General features: G+C 43.1%; 1 protein-coding gene across 5 annotated transcripts in view; it reads right to left on the bottom strand.

The window, feature by feature from the left end:
- Positions 1 to 15,545, bottom strand: part of LOC122938153 (aromatic-L-amino-acid decarboxylase-like) — a 270,020-nt gene that overhangs the window by 170,593 nt on the left and 83,882 nt on the right. For all 5 annotated transcript variants that reach the window (XM_044293489.1, XM_044293491.1, XM_044293493.1 and 2 more), the window contains one exon: positions 2,046 to 2,113. In XM_044293489.1, the coding sequence (XP_044149424.1) occupies positions 2,046 to 2,113 (68 nt within the window). The remainder of the gene's footprint in view (positions 1 to 2,045; positions 2,114 to 15,545) is intronic.

Below are 15,545 nucleotides of genomic sequence, written 5' to 3'. Positions count from 1 at the left end.
TGGGCTACAAAGGGGTCTCCCTGATTCCTCAGAGGATTCAGTTTCCTCAAGGGATAATACTTTTCCCTGAGAGTCAGGCTCTGGCTGACGGGCCGACAACTGAGATCTTTGAGAGGTAGAGGGCTGAGGAGAACACGGAGGGAGCCTTGTGTCAATTGCTGACTTAACCTCTTCCTTAATCATCTCGGATTGATTCAAGGAAAGAGGGAGATTCCTCCGAAGGGCAGGGATTTTCTACATAATGCACATCTTTTCTTGGATAATGACTCCTCAGATCTTCTGTTGCTGTGTCCTTGCCCTGTAGGATATTATTTGAATCTTTTCAGGGCTTTGTAATAGGGCTACACTATTAACACCAGCACCACACCATTGAGGGAAATAGTAATGTTCTCCCCCCCCCAGCAGGGTCAATATCAGACAGGAAGGAGGCTTACTGGGCTCTGGGCGGCAGGATACACAGGCTTGCGTGACTCGGGAGCTTCCACAGGAGCCGACATGTCACCAGTCAGCGATGCAGGACGCCGAACTCCACACTCCCAGCCAGCCCTATATTTACCAGTCCTCTGAAGTCACCCGCCACCGGTAGTGACGCTGAGAACTGGCAACTTAACTTCCGGCCTGTGCGCACGCACACTATCCCTAGTTCCCGCAATGAGGCAGGGAACGGAAGCCCGGGGCTGCCTTCACCGAAGGACTTATGCTGAAAGAACGGGGACAGGACCTGTCAACTCCCAACCTCAGCACGGCCCTCCCGGATGGGGCAAGTTATCGAGGCCGTGCTTCGATGAACCCCTGACGTAGCAGGAGTGGCTTTCACGCGATCCCGAGGACAGGAAACAACAAGCTGAAGCAGGTAAGGGTAGGGGGCCTTTTAAGTCTGAGCTTCTACGTTGTTTCCTGTCCTGGGGAGGCAGGGACACCCTTCTGGAGTGCAGTTGTGGAGGCGCCGGGGAAAATATATTTATACATTTCAGCTATGCAGCATACATAACCATATATAATATGTTATATATCATATGGCAGCCTTTAAAAATATACGGTATATATTAGTTGGAAGGCTGCCATGGGCATGCTAAAAAAATAAAATAAATAAGCCCCTCCAATGCAGCTCAACTCCGATCAGATTGCTCCTCCCTCCCTTTTAACATAGAGTTTCAGAAGCAAAGTGTAAAAGTGTACATGAACAAGCTTTATCTAATCTCATTCACATTGCTTGTACTGTATTAAGCTGTGCTTTTTTCACACAAGATTTCATGGAGAAAAATCGGATGCCATCCACATAGTATGCAGGTAGCCTAATGCTAGCCAGTGCAAAAAAAAAACAAAAACAAACAAAAAAAACAAACAAAAAAAATAGCTTTTTGGGGAGTTATCAAAACTGGGCTAGCTGCCTATAGCAACCAATGAGATTCCACCTTTTATTTTTCAAAGGAGCTCTAAATAATGGAATTTGATTGGTTGCTATGGGCAACTAATGCAGTTTTCCTTTACACCAGTTTTGGCAAACTTCCTCCATGGTATGTTTTATAAAAGGTAAGTGTACAGACCATCCTTGACTATCCTTTAACTATATTTGTGAGCGAAATATTACATTTATGCATATTAGGCTACTTTCACATCTGCGCTTTCCCTTTCCGCTATGGAGAGCCGTCATAGGTTAATAGCGGGGGAAACGCTTATGTTTTGTACCAGAATGCATTACGTTCCAATTGGTTGCATCCCCATTGTGGACAGAATAACACTGGAAGCAGAGTTTTTCTGTCCACGATGTGGAATGGGGCAAGATGGATCAGTCATGACTCACAATGTAAGTGAATGGAGACGGATCAGTTTTCTCTGACAAAAGAAAATGGATCTGCCCCCCCATTGACTTTCAATGGAGTTCATGACAGACCAGTCTTTGCCATGTTAAAGATCATACAACAGGATCCGTTAATAATGGATGCAGACGGTTGTATTATGGTGATGGAAGCGTTTTTTCTGATCCATGATGAATCCAGCAAAAACACTGGTGTATAAGTAGCCTTATCCTTATTGTAACTTACCAAAATGCAGAGCAGTCAAAGTTGACCAGAAGCCACTTGTGAGCATTAAAGTTAAAAGAATCTGCAAACTGAATTGACAAAAAGGAGAACATTTGTTAACTATATTGAAAAGAATTGCACAACATTAACATTATATTTATAACAAAAACTAGATGGGAATAGACCATTGACTACATACCTGTTTTGTTACTAGAGATCTTTACAAAGGAGGAGACTTACCAAGACGCACTATAAAGGTTGGAAATTAAGAAGCTATTGAAATTTTACACTGTTGACACATGCTACTCTGGATTTAACATCTAGGTGCATTCATTTCCTTCAGTATCCAATACACTTAATTAAATGGAAGAATGACCAGGAAATTGAAGCTGGTGAAAATCACATGGGCCATCAGATTATATTGTTTTTTTTATATGTTGTCACCACAGGGGTTCTCTGTTTCATAACCTAGGGACACATCTATGCTTATCAAACTAAAGCTTACTCAGGATGTTAAAGTTTCATATCGCCAAACCCATACTGTATACTGTGGTCATGCAGCATAAATTATGAAGATGAAGATAAGATGAAGGGGCAAGCATAAGGGTCTGGGCACTGTAAAGGTGGCCATACACCAGTGATGTCCAACCTGCGGTTCTCCAACTATTGCAAAACTCCCATCAACCCCTGATAGCCGCATGCTGTCAGAACATGATGTGAGTTGTGGTTTTGCAAAAGCTGGAGAGCCACAGGTTGGGGGACATTACCATTCACATTATAAAGGAATAGGTTTATAGTGGAACAGCATTTGAACAAACTATGATCTGGTTGAACGATCATTTCATAAACAAAGTCATACATATTTTAGTCCATGAATGAAACATCTTTTGTTCAACTATTGGCCAGAAATTTCAAATAGCCATCTTTTCAGGCGATGGCCTACTGCATTAGTTGGCTAAAACGATAGTTAAATTAAAACCAGATGTACAATATTTTTGGCTGAAGTAGTCCATTTCAACTTTGGACTAATGTCCATGACCACCATAAGGCTGGCCATGGACATTAGATTGCTGTTGGCTGAATGCCTGACCAATACACTGTATGCTCGGCTTGAGAGGGATGAGCTAGAAATTCGCTGAGGAAAAAAAAACTTGAAATCCAACTGACCGATCTTTATGTCCCTGACATTTGCCATCAGGTGGTCAGTGGGTCTCATAAATAGGAGGGTTTGGCTGATAAACATCTAATGTGTATGGCCAGTTTAAAATGGTTGTAAAGATTCTAATTCAAGATGAAAGAATTGATTCTAACTAATCAAATTAATTGAAAAATCAGCCTCAGAGCACCGAGGAGTTGGCCCTGGTGCTCAAGGCTACCCCCCCTCCACCTTGATTGACAGGGCCATACTTGTTATCTCACCCTGTTAATCTCATGACAGCACCATTAATTTGAGTGTCAATTCTAGTGCAGAAGATTTACTGCCGCCATCTGAGCAGAGCAGATAGATAGATACCCACTATGCATGTCTCGCTGATGACTTGGCATACCCAGAAGGCCAAAAGCAGCTTCTTCAGTGCCGCCTCCACTTCCAGGTGTACCATCAGATGTCTGATGCATGGTCATATACTGCATATTTAAAGACTTGTTGTGACGGATATTGGTAACCTAATTACAGGGTCATGTTACTGTACATGCGTTTTATAAAAAACATATGAATTAAAAATTCAAAACTAAAAAGGTGAAAAGTATTACTGGTTTAGTTGCCCATAGCAACCAGATTCCACCTTTCATTTTCCAAAGGAGCTGTCAAAAATGAAAGGTGGAATCTAATTAGTTTCTATAGACAACTGAGCCAGTTCTACTTTACACCAGTTACCCCTTAAAGGGGTTCTGCACTTTCAATTAACTGATCTATCCTCTGGATAGATCATCAGCTTCTGATCGGCGGGGGTCCGACACCCGGGACCCCCGCCGATCAGCTGTTTGAGAAGGCAGCTGCGCTCCAGCAGCGCCGCGGCCTTCTCACTGTTTACCGCCGGCCCGCCGGCCCACTGACGTCACGACTTGCATCAACTAGAGTGGGCGCGGCTAAGCTCCATTCAAGTGAACAGAGCTTAGCCGCGCCCACTCTAGTTGATACAAGTCGTGACGTCAGTGGGCGGGCGGCCCGGCGGTAAACAGTGAGAAGGCCGCGGTGCTGCTGGAGCGCAGCTGCCTTCTCAAACAGCTGATCGGCGGGGGTCCCGGGCGTCAGACCCCCGCCAATCAGAAGCTGATGATCTATCCAGAGGATAGATCAGTTAATTGAAAGTGCAGAGCCCCTTTAAGTGTAATTTTCTTTTTGCATTTTTGGGTCCTGTAAAGGTACTTAAATGTTACACAATACTTTTTTTATTAAAATGTTATGAATGCCAGTTTATTCTGCCTGTGTATATAAAATATGCAGCCTTTAGTTTTCTATCCCCCTCTTACAATGCAGCAATCAGACTTACGGTTAAATGAAAGGATCTGCACCATTGCCTTGATGTAATAGCGTGTAATGGTGTCTAAAGTACCAAGGGTTTAATATGGTTATACGAAATGTTTAAGGCTGCGTGGCAATTTCTTTTATTATTGCATTGTACTTCTTTTAAACTAAAATCGGTTTTTCAATTGTTCTTTATTAAAACAAAATATGGAATCTTTTTTGTGTACATAGGTGACATGCTCTTGCAGCAGCCTGTGGATTCTGTCTTTTCCATCATTTGAGGAGCTGACAGGACCTTATGTCTGCTCTGACATTATACACACTAATAGCTCAGTTCTTATGTACTGATAGAATGTGGCTTAAATAAGTGTTTATGATCTCTTAGCAGTTTAGGGATAAGGTTTATTAGATGACCAGGACAAAGTGAAATTACCACTCACACAGTTTGAAAGACCATTTACCTTTTGCGACAGAATGGCTCTATTTTTAATAAAGGTCAATTGAAAATATGATTTTTAGACAGAAATGAGTAAAGTGCAATCAAACAGATTGCCTCCAAAGGTGTACATAGCCTATGGATATGCAGCATCAGTATGGAGCCACATGTTTTCTGCATTACCTGTAGGGGAAAAAAAAATTGTTGATGCACAATAGGTTTTGATTAATCCGGTTGGTATCATCATATCTGTTAGCATACAAAGTTTGTATTGTATAAGCAACAACCACTGTAGGTCATTGCTATATGCCTAGTATATTGTATGGTCACTAGATGGCAGTTTGTGTAACTTCCTGTTTGTCAGTTGTTCAATAAAGTTCAGTTAAGTGCTCGTGCAGTTACCGAGCAGAGGTCAGTCAGACCTGAAAGACTGTCTGCCTGTCCTTTGTTTAGCCTCAGAAAGTATTTCTAACAGGTTATGGGCCCAGGACATGCTACAGAAGCCCTGTATATAACACAGATTACCTCTGGATAGAACCAGATACAGTGAGCTAAAGCAATTGAGTGCAGGAGACCTCAACAGAAAGGCAAACAGCAGAAATGGCTGCCACCATCCCCTCAGCAAAGTTCCCCATCGCAAATCTGACAAATCAGAACTACCAATCCTGGAAATTTAAGATGAAAATGCTGCTTATAAGAGAATGTACGTGGAAATGTATAGATGAACCTAGACCTGCACAGCCCACAGAGGAGTGGTTAGACAGAGATCAGAAAGCCCAGAGCACAATCTCTCTGTGCATAGACAATGATCAAATCATACATATATGTAACTGTCAAACTGCTAAAGGCACGTGGGAAGGATTACAAAAAGTGCATGAAAGTTAATCTCAGCAATAAACTGTATTTAATCAGAAAGCTGTATCAGACTAAGCTGCAGAAAGACCGGGACATGTAGGACTATATAAAGACAGACCATAGAAATGGTGGAGACAGGGATTGGAGAAGATATAAAAGACTTCCATGTTGCAGCATTATTGTTAAGTGGATTTCCTGAAAGTTATGAGACACTTGTCACAGCACTGGATGCACATCCAGATGATGAACTGACACTGGAATATGTTAAAGGCAAGCTTGTGGATGAATACAAGTGCAAAACAGAAAGCATGAGTAATGCAAGTATGTGTTCAGAGACTGCTTTAAAGATGAAATACAAAAATAAAAGCAGTAATGTGCAGCTAGAAAAGCGGGAATGCTTTGTGTGCAAAAAAACAGGACACCTAAAAGGTAGATTGTAGAATCTGGAAAGCTAGAATAGAATAGACATGTCCGACATGACAGTACCCACTGGAGGATGTCCTATTGGATCTCTGTAGGGACAGGAAGCGTAAGAGGTTAAAAGGCCCCTCCCCTACCCTCCCACCAGTGTTCTTTCCAATTACTACACCAGATAGGATCCAACGTATTTATTAAACTTCCATGTTAGTCTCACATTGGAAAGGTAATTTAAGGACCCTGGCAATAACCGAAAAGAATTATCGGGGGGAAAATAACGGGTACTGTCATGTCGGACTCCTGGAAAACCGTTTACCGGTAAGACTAAACCTTCGTTTCCAGGACGTCCCTCCATGACAGTACCCACTGGAGAACTACCAGCTAAATAACTAGGAGGGGGACCACAGCCTGAAGGACCTTGCGACCAAATGCCAGATCCTGGTTGGCCAGAGAATCTAGTCTATAATGCTTGACAAATGTAGAGAAACTGGACCAGGTCGCGGCCCTGCAAATCTGCTCCACTGAAGCATCTGCTTTCTCTGCCCACGATGATGCCACTGCTCTGGTGGAGTGGGCTCTTATAGGAAAAGGGCAAGAAAGTCCTTTCTGTATGTAAGCCTCTCGAATCAAGTCTCTGATCCAACGGGCTAGAGTCTGTTTCGAGGCCTTGTTGCCTCTGTTCCTTCCAAACGAAACAAAGAGGTTCTGTGATCTTCTCCACGGCTCCGTCCTCTGAAGGTAAGCAAGAATGGATCTTCTTACGTCCAGGCAGTGGAATCTTCCTTCTTTCGCATTCTTGGGGGAGGCACAAAAGGAGGGAAGAATTATTTCCTGATCTCTGTGAAAACGGTGATACCACTTTTGGTAAGAAAGATGGATCTAATTTCAAAATGACTCGGTCATCCAGAATCCTCAGGAATGGTTCCCTGATGGAGAGGGCCTGAATCTCCGATTCTACGAGCTGTGGTAATGGCTAGTAAAAAGACAGCTTTAAGGGAAAGCCACTTATCCGATAACTGGTCAATAGGTTCAAAGGGAGAACTACAAAGACCCTCTAAGACTACATTTAAGTCCCATGGGGGAACAGTCTGCCTGACAGTGGGTCTTAACCTGGAAATTGATTTAACAAATCTCCTAATCCACCTGTGGTCGGCCAGGGGGGTATCAAGAAAACTACTGAAACCCGAAATCTGGACCTTAAGGGTACTGGGTTTTAGGCCCAAATCGAACCCTGCCTGTAAAAAGTCCAGAATGCAGCCTATAGACGGGACAGAGATCCCTGGATGAGTGTCTGCGAGCCATGATGAAAACCTTTTCCATATCTAAGTATATGGCTGAGGTTACAGGTTTGCGGCTCTGCTGCAAGGTTGAGATTACCTTATCTGACAGGCCTTTACTTCTCAGGATCTGCCTTTCAGGATCCAGGCTGTTAGCTTTAGTTTCTCGAGGTTTGGGTGTTCCAGGGGCCCTTGAATGAGAAGGTCCTTCCTTCCTGGAAGGGTTATTGGATCTCCTAGGAGTAAATCCATCAACAGCGGAAACCAGGCTCTCTTCGGCCAGGCCGGGGCTATCAGAATAAGGGTCGCTGAGCAAGCCTTTAGTTTCTTCAGGACCAATGGAATCAAGGGAAACGGAGGGAAGGCATATGCCAAGTCCATGTCCCAATCCTGGGATAAGGCGTCTACCCCCAGCGGATTGTCTCTGGGGTTCAGGGAGAAGAATTGATCTACCTGGGTGTTCCTTCTAGAGGCAAATAGGTCTATCTGTGGGGACCCCCATTGGTGGCAGATCTGAAGGAAAACTTCCCGGTTTAGACACCATTCGCCTGCATCGAGACAGTGTCTGCTTAGAAAGTCTGCCGCGGAGTTCTCTGCTCCCTTTAAGTGAACAGCCGTCACCGAGAGGACTTTCCTCTCTGCCCAGTGAAATTTTTTTTCTGACAAGACCTGAAGTAGAGGGTTCCTGGTCCCCCCCTGACGCTTCAGGTAACACGGTTGTCACATTGTCTGACAGAACTCTGATGTGGTGGTTGGAGAGAATGTACTCGGCTGATTTTAGCGTCTTCCATACCGCCTTCAGCTCCCTGTAATTTGACGATCTGTGGCTGTCCAGGCTGGACCATCTGCCCTGGAAAATCTGTCCCTTCAGATGGGCCCCCCAACCCCACTGGCTTGCATCCGTGGTGAGGACTATGGATGGAGATGGGTTCCAGGCCACCCCCTTTAGATTTTCGGGGTTGGTCCACCAGGATAGAGAATCTAGACACAGCTTTGTAAGCGTTATCTTTGAGTCTAAGGAATGATGATCCCTGTCCCAAGATAACAGGACTGCGGACTGTAGGCTCCTGGAATGAAACTGAACCCACGGGATCACTGCAATACATGATGTCATCAGGCCAAGGTCTTCATTGCCTCCCTTAGAGTATGGCCCTTCTGTTTCTGAAAAGGACGTCATCTTTCTCATTATCTCCTGCTTGGACTCTGGAAGGAAGGAGAACTGACTTTGTGTCCAAGAGAACCCCTAGAAATTGCTTCCTGGTGCTTGGTACTAGGTCGGATTTGGGGTAATTTATCACCCAGCCCAGATCCTTGAAGAGGGCTAAGGTCTGATGAATACTGCCCTTGAGATTCTGTTTTGTGTCTGCAATAAGAAGGTCGTCCAGGTATGGAACAATCCTTATCTGCTGTTCTCTTAAATACGCCACAATCTCAGTGATGACCTTTGTAAAGATGCGAGGGGCCGATGAAATTCCAAAGGGGAGACACTGGAACTGATAATGAAGGACCGTCCCCTCCTGGATGACTGCAAACCTGAGATATTTCTGGTGTAGAGGATGAATCGGGATGTGATAATAAGCATCCTTCAGGTCCATGGTACATAGTAGGTCGCCTACTGAAATTAACGGAATTGCCGACTTTATGGATTCCATCTTGAACTTGTGATAGGTTATAGACTAGTTCAGAGACTTCAGATTGATAATTGTCCTGTACGTTCCTCCCGTTTTTTTTTATTAGAAAGACTTGAATAATGACCCAAGAATTTCTGATTTTCCGGAACCTGGACTATAGCATTTAATTTTAAAAGTTTCTGTACGTCCAGACCTAATTGATTTTGTTGCCCCACCGAATGGACTTGTGACTAGGAATCTTTCCGGGGGAGGACCGTGGAATTCTAATTTTACCCCTTCTCGGATGGAATTGAGGATCCACTGATTTTGGGTAATCCGAGTCCAGGATTCCCAAAATAAGCAGAGCCTGCCCCCTACTGGCCTGATGTCATTGCTTACTTGGGCCTGAGTTAGGATTGAAGAGGAACCCCCTACCTCTCCCTCCTTTAGGGTAGCTCCATCTACCAGTTTTACCTTTCCCTCTCTCTGAGGATGTAAACTGCCTAGAGGTCTTACGAAAGGGCTGCACTGGCTTCTTTGCCTTTTCTTCCGGAAACCCCTTTTTGTCCGCTGCACTTTCCAGTTTGGAATCGAGGACCTGGCCGAAAAGGTATGCTCCGGTGAAGGGAATTGCGCATAATTTATTTTTAGAGGCAATGTCTCCTGTCCAGGATTTGAGCCAGAGGGCCCGTCTTGCTGTGTTCGTAAGAGCGTCATTTCTAGCAGCGAAACGAATTGACTCTGCTGAGGCGTCCGCCATGAAGGATGCTGCAAATTTTAATAAACCGCACCAAAAACGCAAGGACTGTATGAACACCAACAATGGAACAACACTCTTTAGACACAGATACATACAAGTGAAATAACCAGTTCAGCACAAAATAAACCAAGATTATTACCAAACACCTACCAAGTCATAACCTGAAGTGATAAACCATATAACAGAAAGAAACCACCACGAATACCACCCAGATAAGACCCAAACAATAAAGTGGCGGTAAAAATATGACAACTTATATTTCATTTACACCAGAAAATCCGATTTTAAATAATAAACATCCTGAAAAAAAGAGAAGGGAGTAAAACACACTGTAACCGCATATATATAAAAGAACCGCTAGCAATGCACAGCGGAAGAAGAGTGAATACAAATCCAGAGATGAGATCTAAAATATACAATATAACTTTCACATTTGTAATACAAAATACTCTTAATGAGAAATAGATTACAACACAGACAATGTGAATATGCATCTATTTATTTTATTGTATTCTGGCCATCAAACGGCAGACCAAATCCAGACCAGGATTTACAAAACCAAATCCAGACCAGGACTTACAAATAACTCAAACAAATTGAAGGCAACACCCCTTAAAGAAACCAGCATTTAAATCCTCACTCGCTCCTGACACACTACAACTTGACCACTGAGGAAGGGACCAAAAGTGTCCCGAAACGCGTCTGGTCTGAGGAACTAGTGAGGACTAAAAGGAAATCCACTACTTGGAATTAAGTCATCGGAAAAGAACATATCCGTCTCAGTGATAATCTTTCAAATTTCCCGCAGCAAAAGGGATTGGCCAATCAGGAACTAAAACACCGTGTGACGTCAACCTGCATCATCAACACGTGCAACATCACATGGTAAGGCGAGCGATCACGTGGGACGCCACGCAGGTCCTTGCACAAAGGAATACATCGTAACGGATGAAGAGGGGTAAAGTAAACTTTTCAAACTATTTACTGTTCCTCCACATATGAATATATTCATTTCGCCAATCATGACGGATATATGAAAGAGCTATATCGGGAAACCATATAATAGACTTCAACTATATATACTATCATCAAGATACTCGCTCTCTCATCAAAGGGCAGACGTTCTACTATCGGGAAACCCGATAAATAGAAGAATAACCATTGCAGATTTCCAACCAGCAAATATCTGACATTGTTTTAATATACAAAACCACCCACACTATTTGAAATTCACTTTTTTTTAATCAATATTTATTTACTATTTTTTATCGTGCACAATATATATTGGAGTGAATGAGCACCAATCTTTACCTTTTTTCCTGATTGAAAATATATTTTTTCACGTATTTATATATTTTTTTCACGCTTTCTCTTGATTGGATTTATACTGGACTGCCTTCTATTTGCAACGTCATTGCACATGTATTGAAGAATAGCAATACTCCGCAAAAACAAATCAACTTAATTTTTTTTTTTAATATATGTACATATATAATTAATTATATATAATAACGTAAATCGAATATTTAACTTAAAATAATAAATCCAGTTCATTAAACCAAATGTGAGTGTGCCATCACAATTTTCTTTTCCAATACAACACAATCTCACGTTTTTTTAGGTGTACCGGTGATTGAGCACCTCTATCCATATTGACCGACTGGTGAGCCTCAGTAACACTTCTATTCAAATTTTAATAAAGGTAAGGACTCTAAAATTTCCTCCCTGGAAGTCTTCATCTTGAGATGCTCCTCCAGTTGCTCTAGCCATAAGCACATTGCGCGGGCTACTGAGGTTGCTGAAATATTAGCATTAATAGTGGCTGCTGAAGATTCCCAGGCTTTCTTCAGAAGTCCATCCATTTTCCGATCCATGGGGTCTTTTAATTGTGAGGAATCCTCGAATGGAATAGATGTATTCTTCACCACTTTGGCCACTTGAATGTCGACCTTTGGAATCTCATCCCAAAGTTTAGTTTCTTCAGGATTGAAAGCCAGCCTGCTTTTGAATTCTCTGGGTATATAGAGTTTTTTGTCACCCTCTTCCCCATCATCTTTGATAAGATCCTGTAAATATGTATTCACCGGGAAAAGCTTTCTTTTCCTGGCCCTTAATCCGCCGAACATCTCGTCCTGTACTGAACGTTTCGGCTCCTCCTCCCCAACTGCCATGGTCTGTGTTACCGCTGTAAGGAGCGAGTCAAGTTGATCTGAGGAAAACAGATATTTCCTAGGTTCCTCCGACACGGAAGGGGGGGGGGGATCTGTTCCTCCAAATCGTCCGAGGGGTACCCGGTACCCGGTTTCCTCCTCCGAATCCGATACTAAGTGCATTACTCTGGATGAGGGGGTCAGCTACCGCATCTAGCTTGCTCACACCCTGGGCCTCCATGATGCAACCGCCAAAGCACACATCACAGTGATTTTATAAGGATCTTACCTTACTGGCCCTCCCCTCATCTCCGCTCGGGACCGCCTCCTCTTCCGGGGGACTCTTCCTAAGAAGAATCGACCCCACATGCGAGGCCTCCAGCATGTATGCGCGCCGCCATCTTGGATGCGTCACTTCCGGGTCGCACAGGAAGTGACGCCGACCGCGTCATCGAGGAGGGCGGAGCCGCTGCTGGGCGCAGAGCTCCGTCGGAGAAGCCGCACAGCGTCCAGGTACCTGCAGCCTGCCACAGAAAAAGGTACTGGAAAGCTAGGGGACCCCTTCCCAGAGGGGTGCTGGCTTTAGGCCGCACGGAGGCTGAAGAGGAGAGGCAAGAGCCCCCCGACCAGCCTCGGCCTAGTGATGTTCCCTACAATAGCAGGGATCCCATCTCACTGCTCCTATCCCTGTAGGGACAGGAAGAACACTGGTGGGGGGGTAGGGGCCTTTTAACCTCTCACGCTTCCTGTCCCTACAGAGATCCAATAGGACATCCTCCAGTGGGTACTGTCATGGAGGGACGTCCTGGAAAACAAAGTGGATTGCAACAAGCTAAGAATGTCATAGAAACAAAGGAGTATGCATTCGGATCCAAGAATGGTGTCACCTCTGTGCAAGCGTGGTGTGTGGACTCAGGTGCTACAAGCCACATGACAAATGACCGACATTTCTTCACTCAGCTTGCTGAAAGCAGAACAGAAAGGATAACTACAGCTAATGGACAACTCATGAAATCAGTGGGAATAGCAGATGGTTTTCTATACTGTCCCATCTGTCCAGATATCACTAGAAAGAGCCATATGAGGAATGTTTTGTATGTGCCAGATCTTGACAGCAACCTTTTGTCAGTAAAGAAACTCGCTAACCAAGGCAATGTAGTCACAGTTCAGGGTGACAGTTGTATCATCACAAAAGGGGATAGCTTGCTTGCAAAGGCTGAAATCAGAGATAAACTATATCAGCTGAACTGCAGTGAAATGGTTAAAACAGCCAAAGAGGATAAACATTCAAACTGCATCCACACTTGGCACAGACGATTCGGGCACAGAAATTCTAACACAATAAAGAAAATAGTTGAGAATAACTATGCAAGTGGTATTAAGATTAATCCATGTGACAAAATAATGATCTGCACCAGCTGTATTAAAGGAAAAATGACTAGGACACCTTTTCCCAAGCAGACCAGCAGCAAAACTCAAAAACCTCTGGACTTAATACATTCAGATCTTTGTGGTCCAATGAAAACTATAACTCCAGGAAAGAAAAAGTACTTTCTGACCTTTATTGATGATTACTCCAGATATACCACAGTGTTTCTACTTCACAATAAGGATGAAGTGCCAGAGAAATTAGAAGAGTATCTCGCCGAAGTAATAAATTTGGCAGGATGCCCAGAGTACTACGAACAGATAATGGCTCAGAATATACAAGTGGTAAAACAAGTCATCCTCAGGAAACATGGAATAATGTTCCAAACAACTGTTCCATATAACCCAGAGCACAATGGAGTTGCAGAGAGAATGAACCTCACACTGTGTGAAAGTGGGAGGAGCATGCTATTTGATGCTGATATGCCAACTACATACTGGGGAGAAGCCATCATGATTGCGTGTTATCTTCAAAATCGTTTGCCAGGAAAAACAACAAAAACTCCATATGAACTGTGGAACAAAAAGAAACCAGATTTAAGACAGTTTTTGGAAGTAAAGCCTATGTACACATTCCAAAAGAAAAAAAAACGTAGAAAATGGGATGCATGTGCAAAAGAAGGGGTACTTGTGGGTTACAGTGAATCTCAAAAAGGATACAGGATTTTACATCAAGACACAAACAAGGTAACAGTCAGCAGAAGTGTGATTATTGATGAAAGTTCTATGTGTTTAAAGTTTGAACAACTGACACAAACTATTCACCCTGAAAAAGAATCAACATCAGTCACTCAAGAGGATAAGGAAAGTGACACAGAAATAGAAATTACTGAAGAAAAATCAAAAGCTGAAACTGAACCAGAGATACCTTCAGTCAGAAGATCAACCAGAACCAATAAAGGTGTTCCAGCTGAACGTTTATCTTACATAGCTCGCAGAGCCGTTCAAACTGAACCAGGTTCATGGAAAGAGATGCAGAAACTGCCAATGCATGAGAAACAAATGTGGAATAAAGCCGCTGATGAAGAAATAACATCAATGATCTCCAGACATGGACACTTTTAGAGCTCCCTCACGGTAAACATGCCATAGGATGTAAATGGGTTTTTAAAACCCAACGTAACGCTGAAGGTTACTCACAGAAGTTCGGTGAGGACTATGATGCTACTTTTGCTCCAGTTGCTAAACAAAGTACTTTCAGAACACTTATGACAGTGGCTGCCATGCGTACAATGATTGTGAAACATCACGATATTAAGACAGATTTTCTTAATGGTGATATTGACGAAGAAATTTACATGTCTCAGCCAGAAGGATATGTGAAAAAGGGACAAGAGCACCTTGTCTGCAAGTTGAAAAAAAAATCCCTTTACGGCCTTAAACAATCAGCTCGAGCATGGAACTTGAAGATTAATCAAGTTTTACTAAATGAAGGATTTGCAAGAAGCAAAGCTGATCCGTGCCTATATGCTAAACAAGTAGAGGCTGAATGGATGTACCTGCTAATTTATGTGGATGACCTGATCATTGCTCACAAAAACAGCGATGAAATTGCAAAGTTAACAGGAATAGTCAATAAGCACTAGGTGAAGACCTAGGTGAAGTGACATATCTTGGAATGGACATCCAGCGTGAGAAAGATGGAAGTTTCCTGTTAAACCAGAGTGCAAAAATTGAATCTATTCTTCAGCAATTCAACATGACAGAGGCCAGAAGAACAAGCACACCTATAGATACAGCCTATATAAAGTTAGAAGGAGAAGATGATCTTCTCACATCTAATGAACAATACAGACAAGCAGTGGGGGCACTTCTTTACATTGCAACCACTACACGTCCAGATATTGCAGCTGCCATGTCTCTTCTATGCAGGAGAGTTGATAAACCACGTCAAAGAGATTGGAATGCAATTAAAAGGGTTATGAGATATCTGAAACAGACAAAAGACTTAAGTTTGAAACTGTCAGCAAGTGGTGACTTAAACCTCATGGGATATGTGGACTCCGATTGGGCAGGTGACCACAGCACACGCAAATCCACAAGTGGTTACTTATTAAAATTAGGAAACGGTCCTATATCTTGGTCCAGCAAGAAACAGATATCAGTGGCATTGTCTTCTAC

This window comes from Bufo gargarizans, chromosome 5 (genome assembly GCF_014858855.1).
Source record: "Bufo gargarizans isolate SCDJY-AF-19 chromosome 5, ASM1485885v1, whole genome shotgun sequence".
Taxonomy (NCBI): Eukaryota; Metazoa; Chordata; class Amphibia; order Anura; family Bufonidae; genus Bufo; species Bufo gargarizans.
Note: the sequence above shows the minus strand (reverse complement) of the source record. Positions and strands in the feature narration are given on the sequence as shown.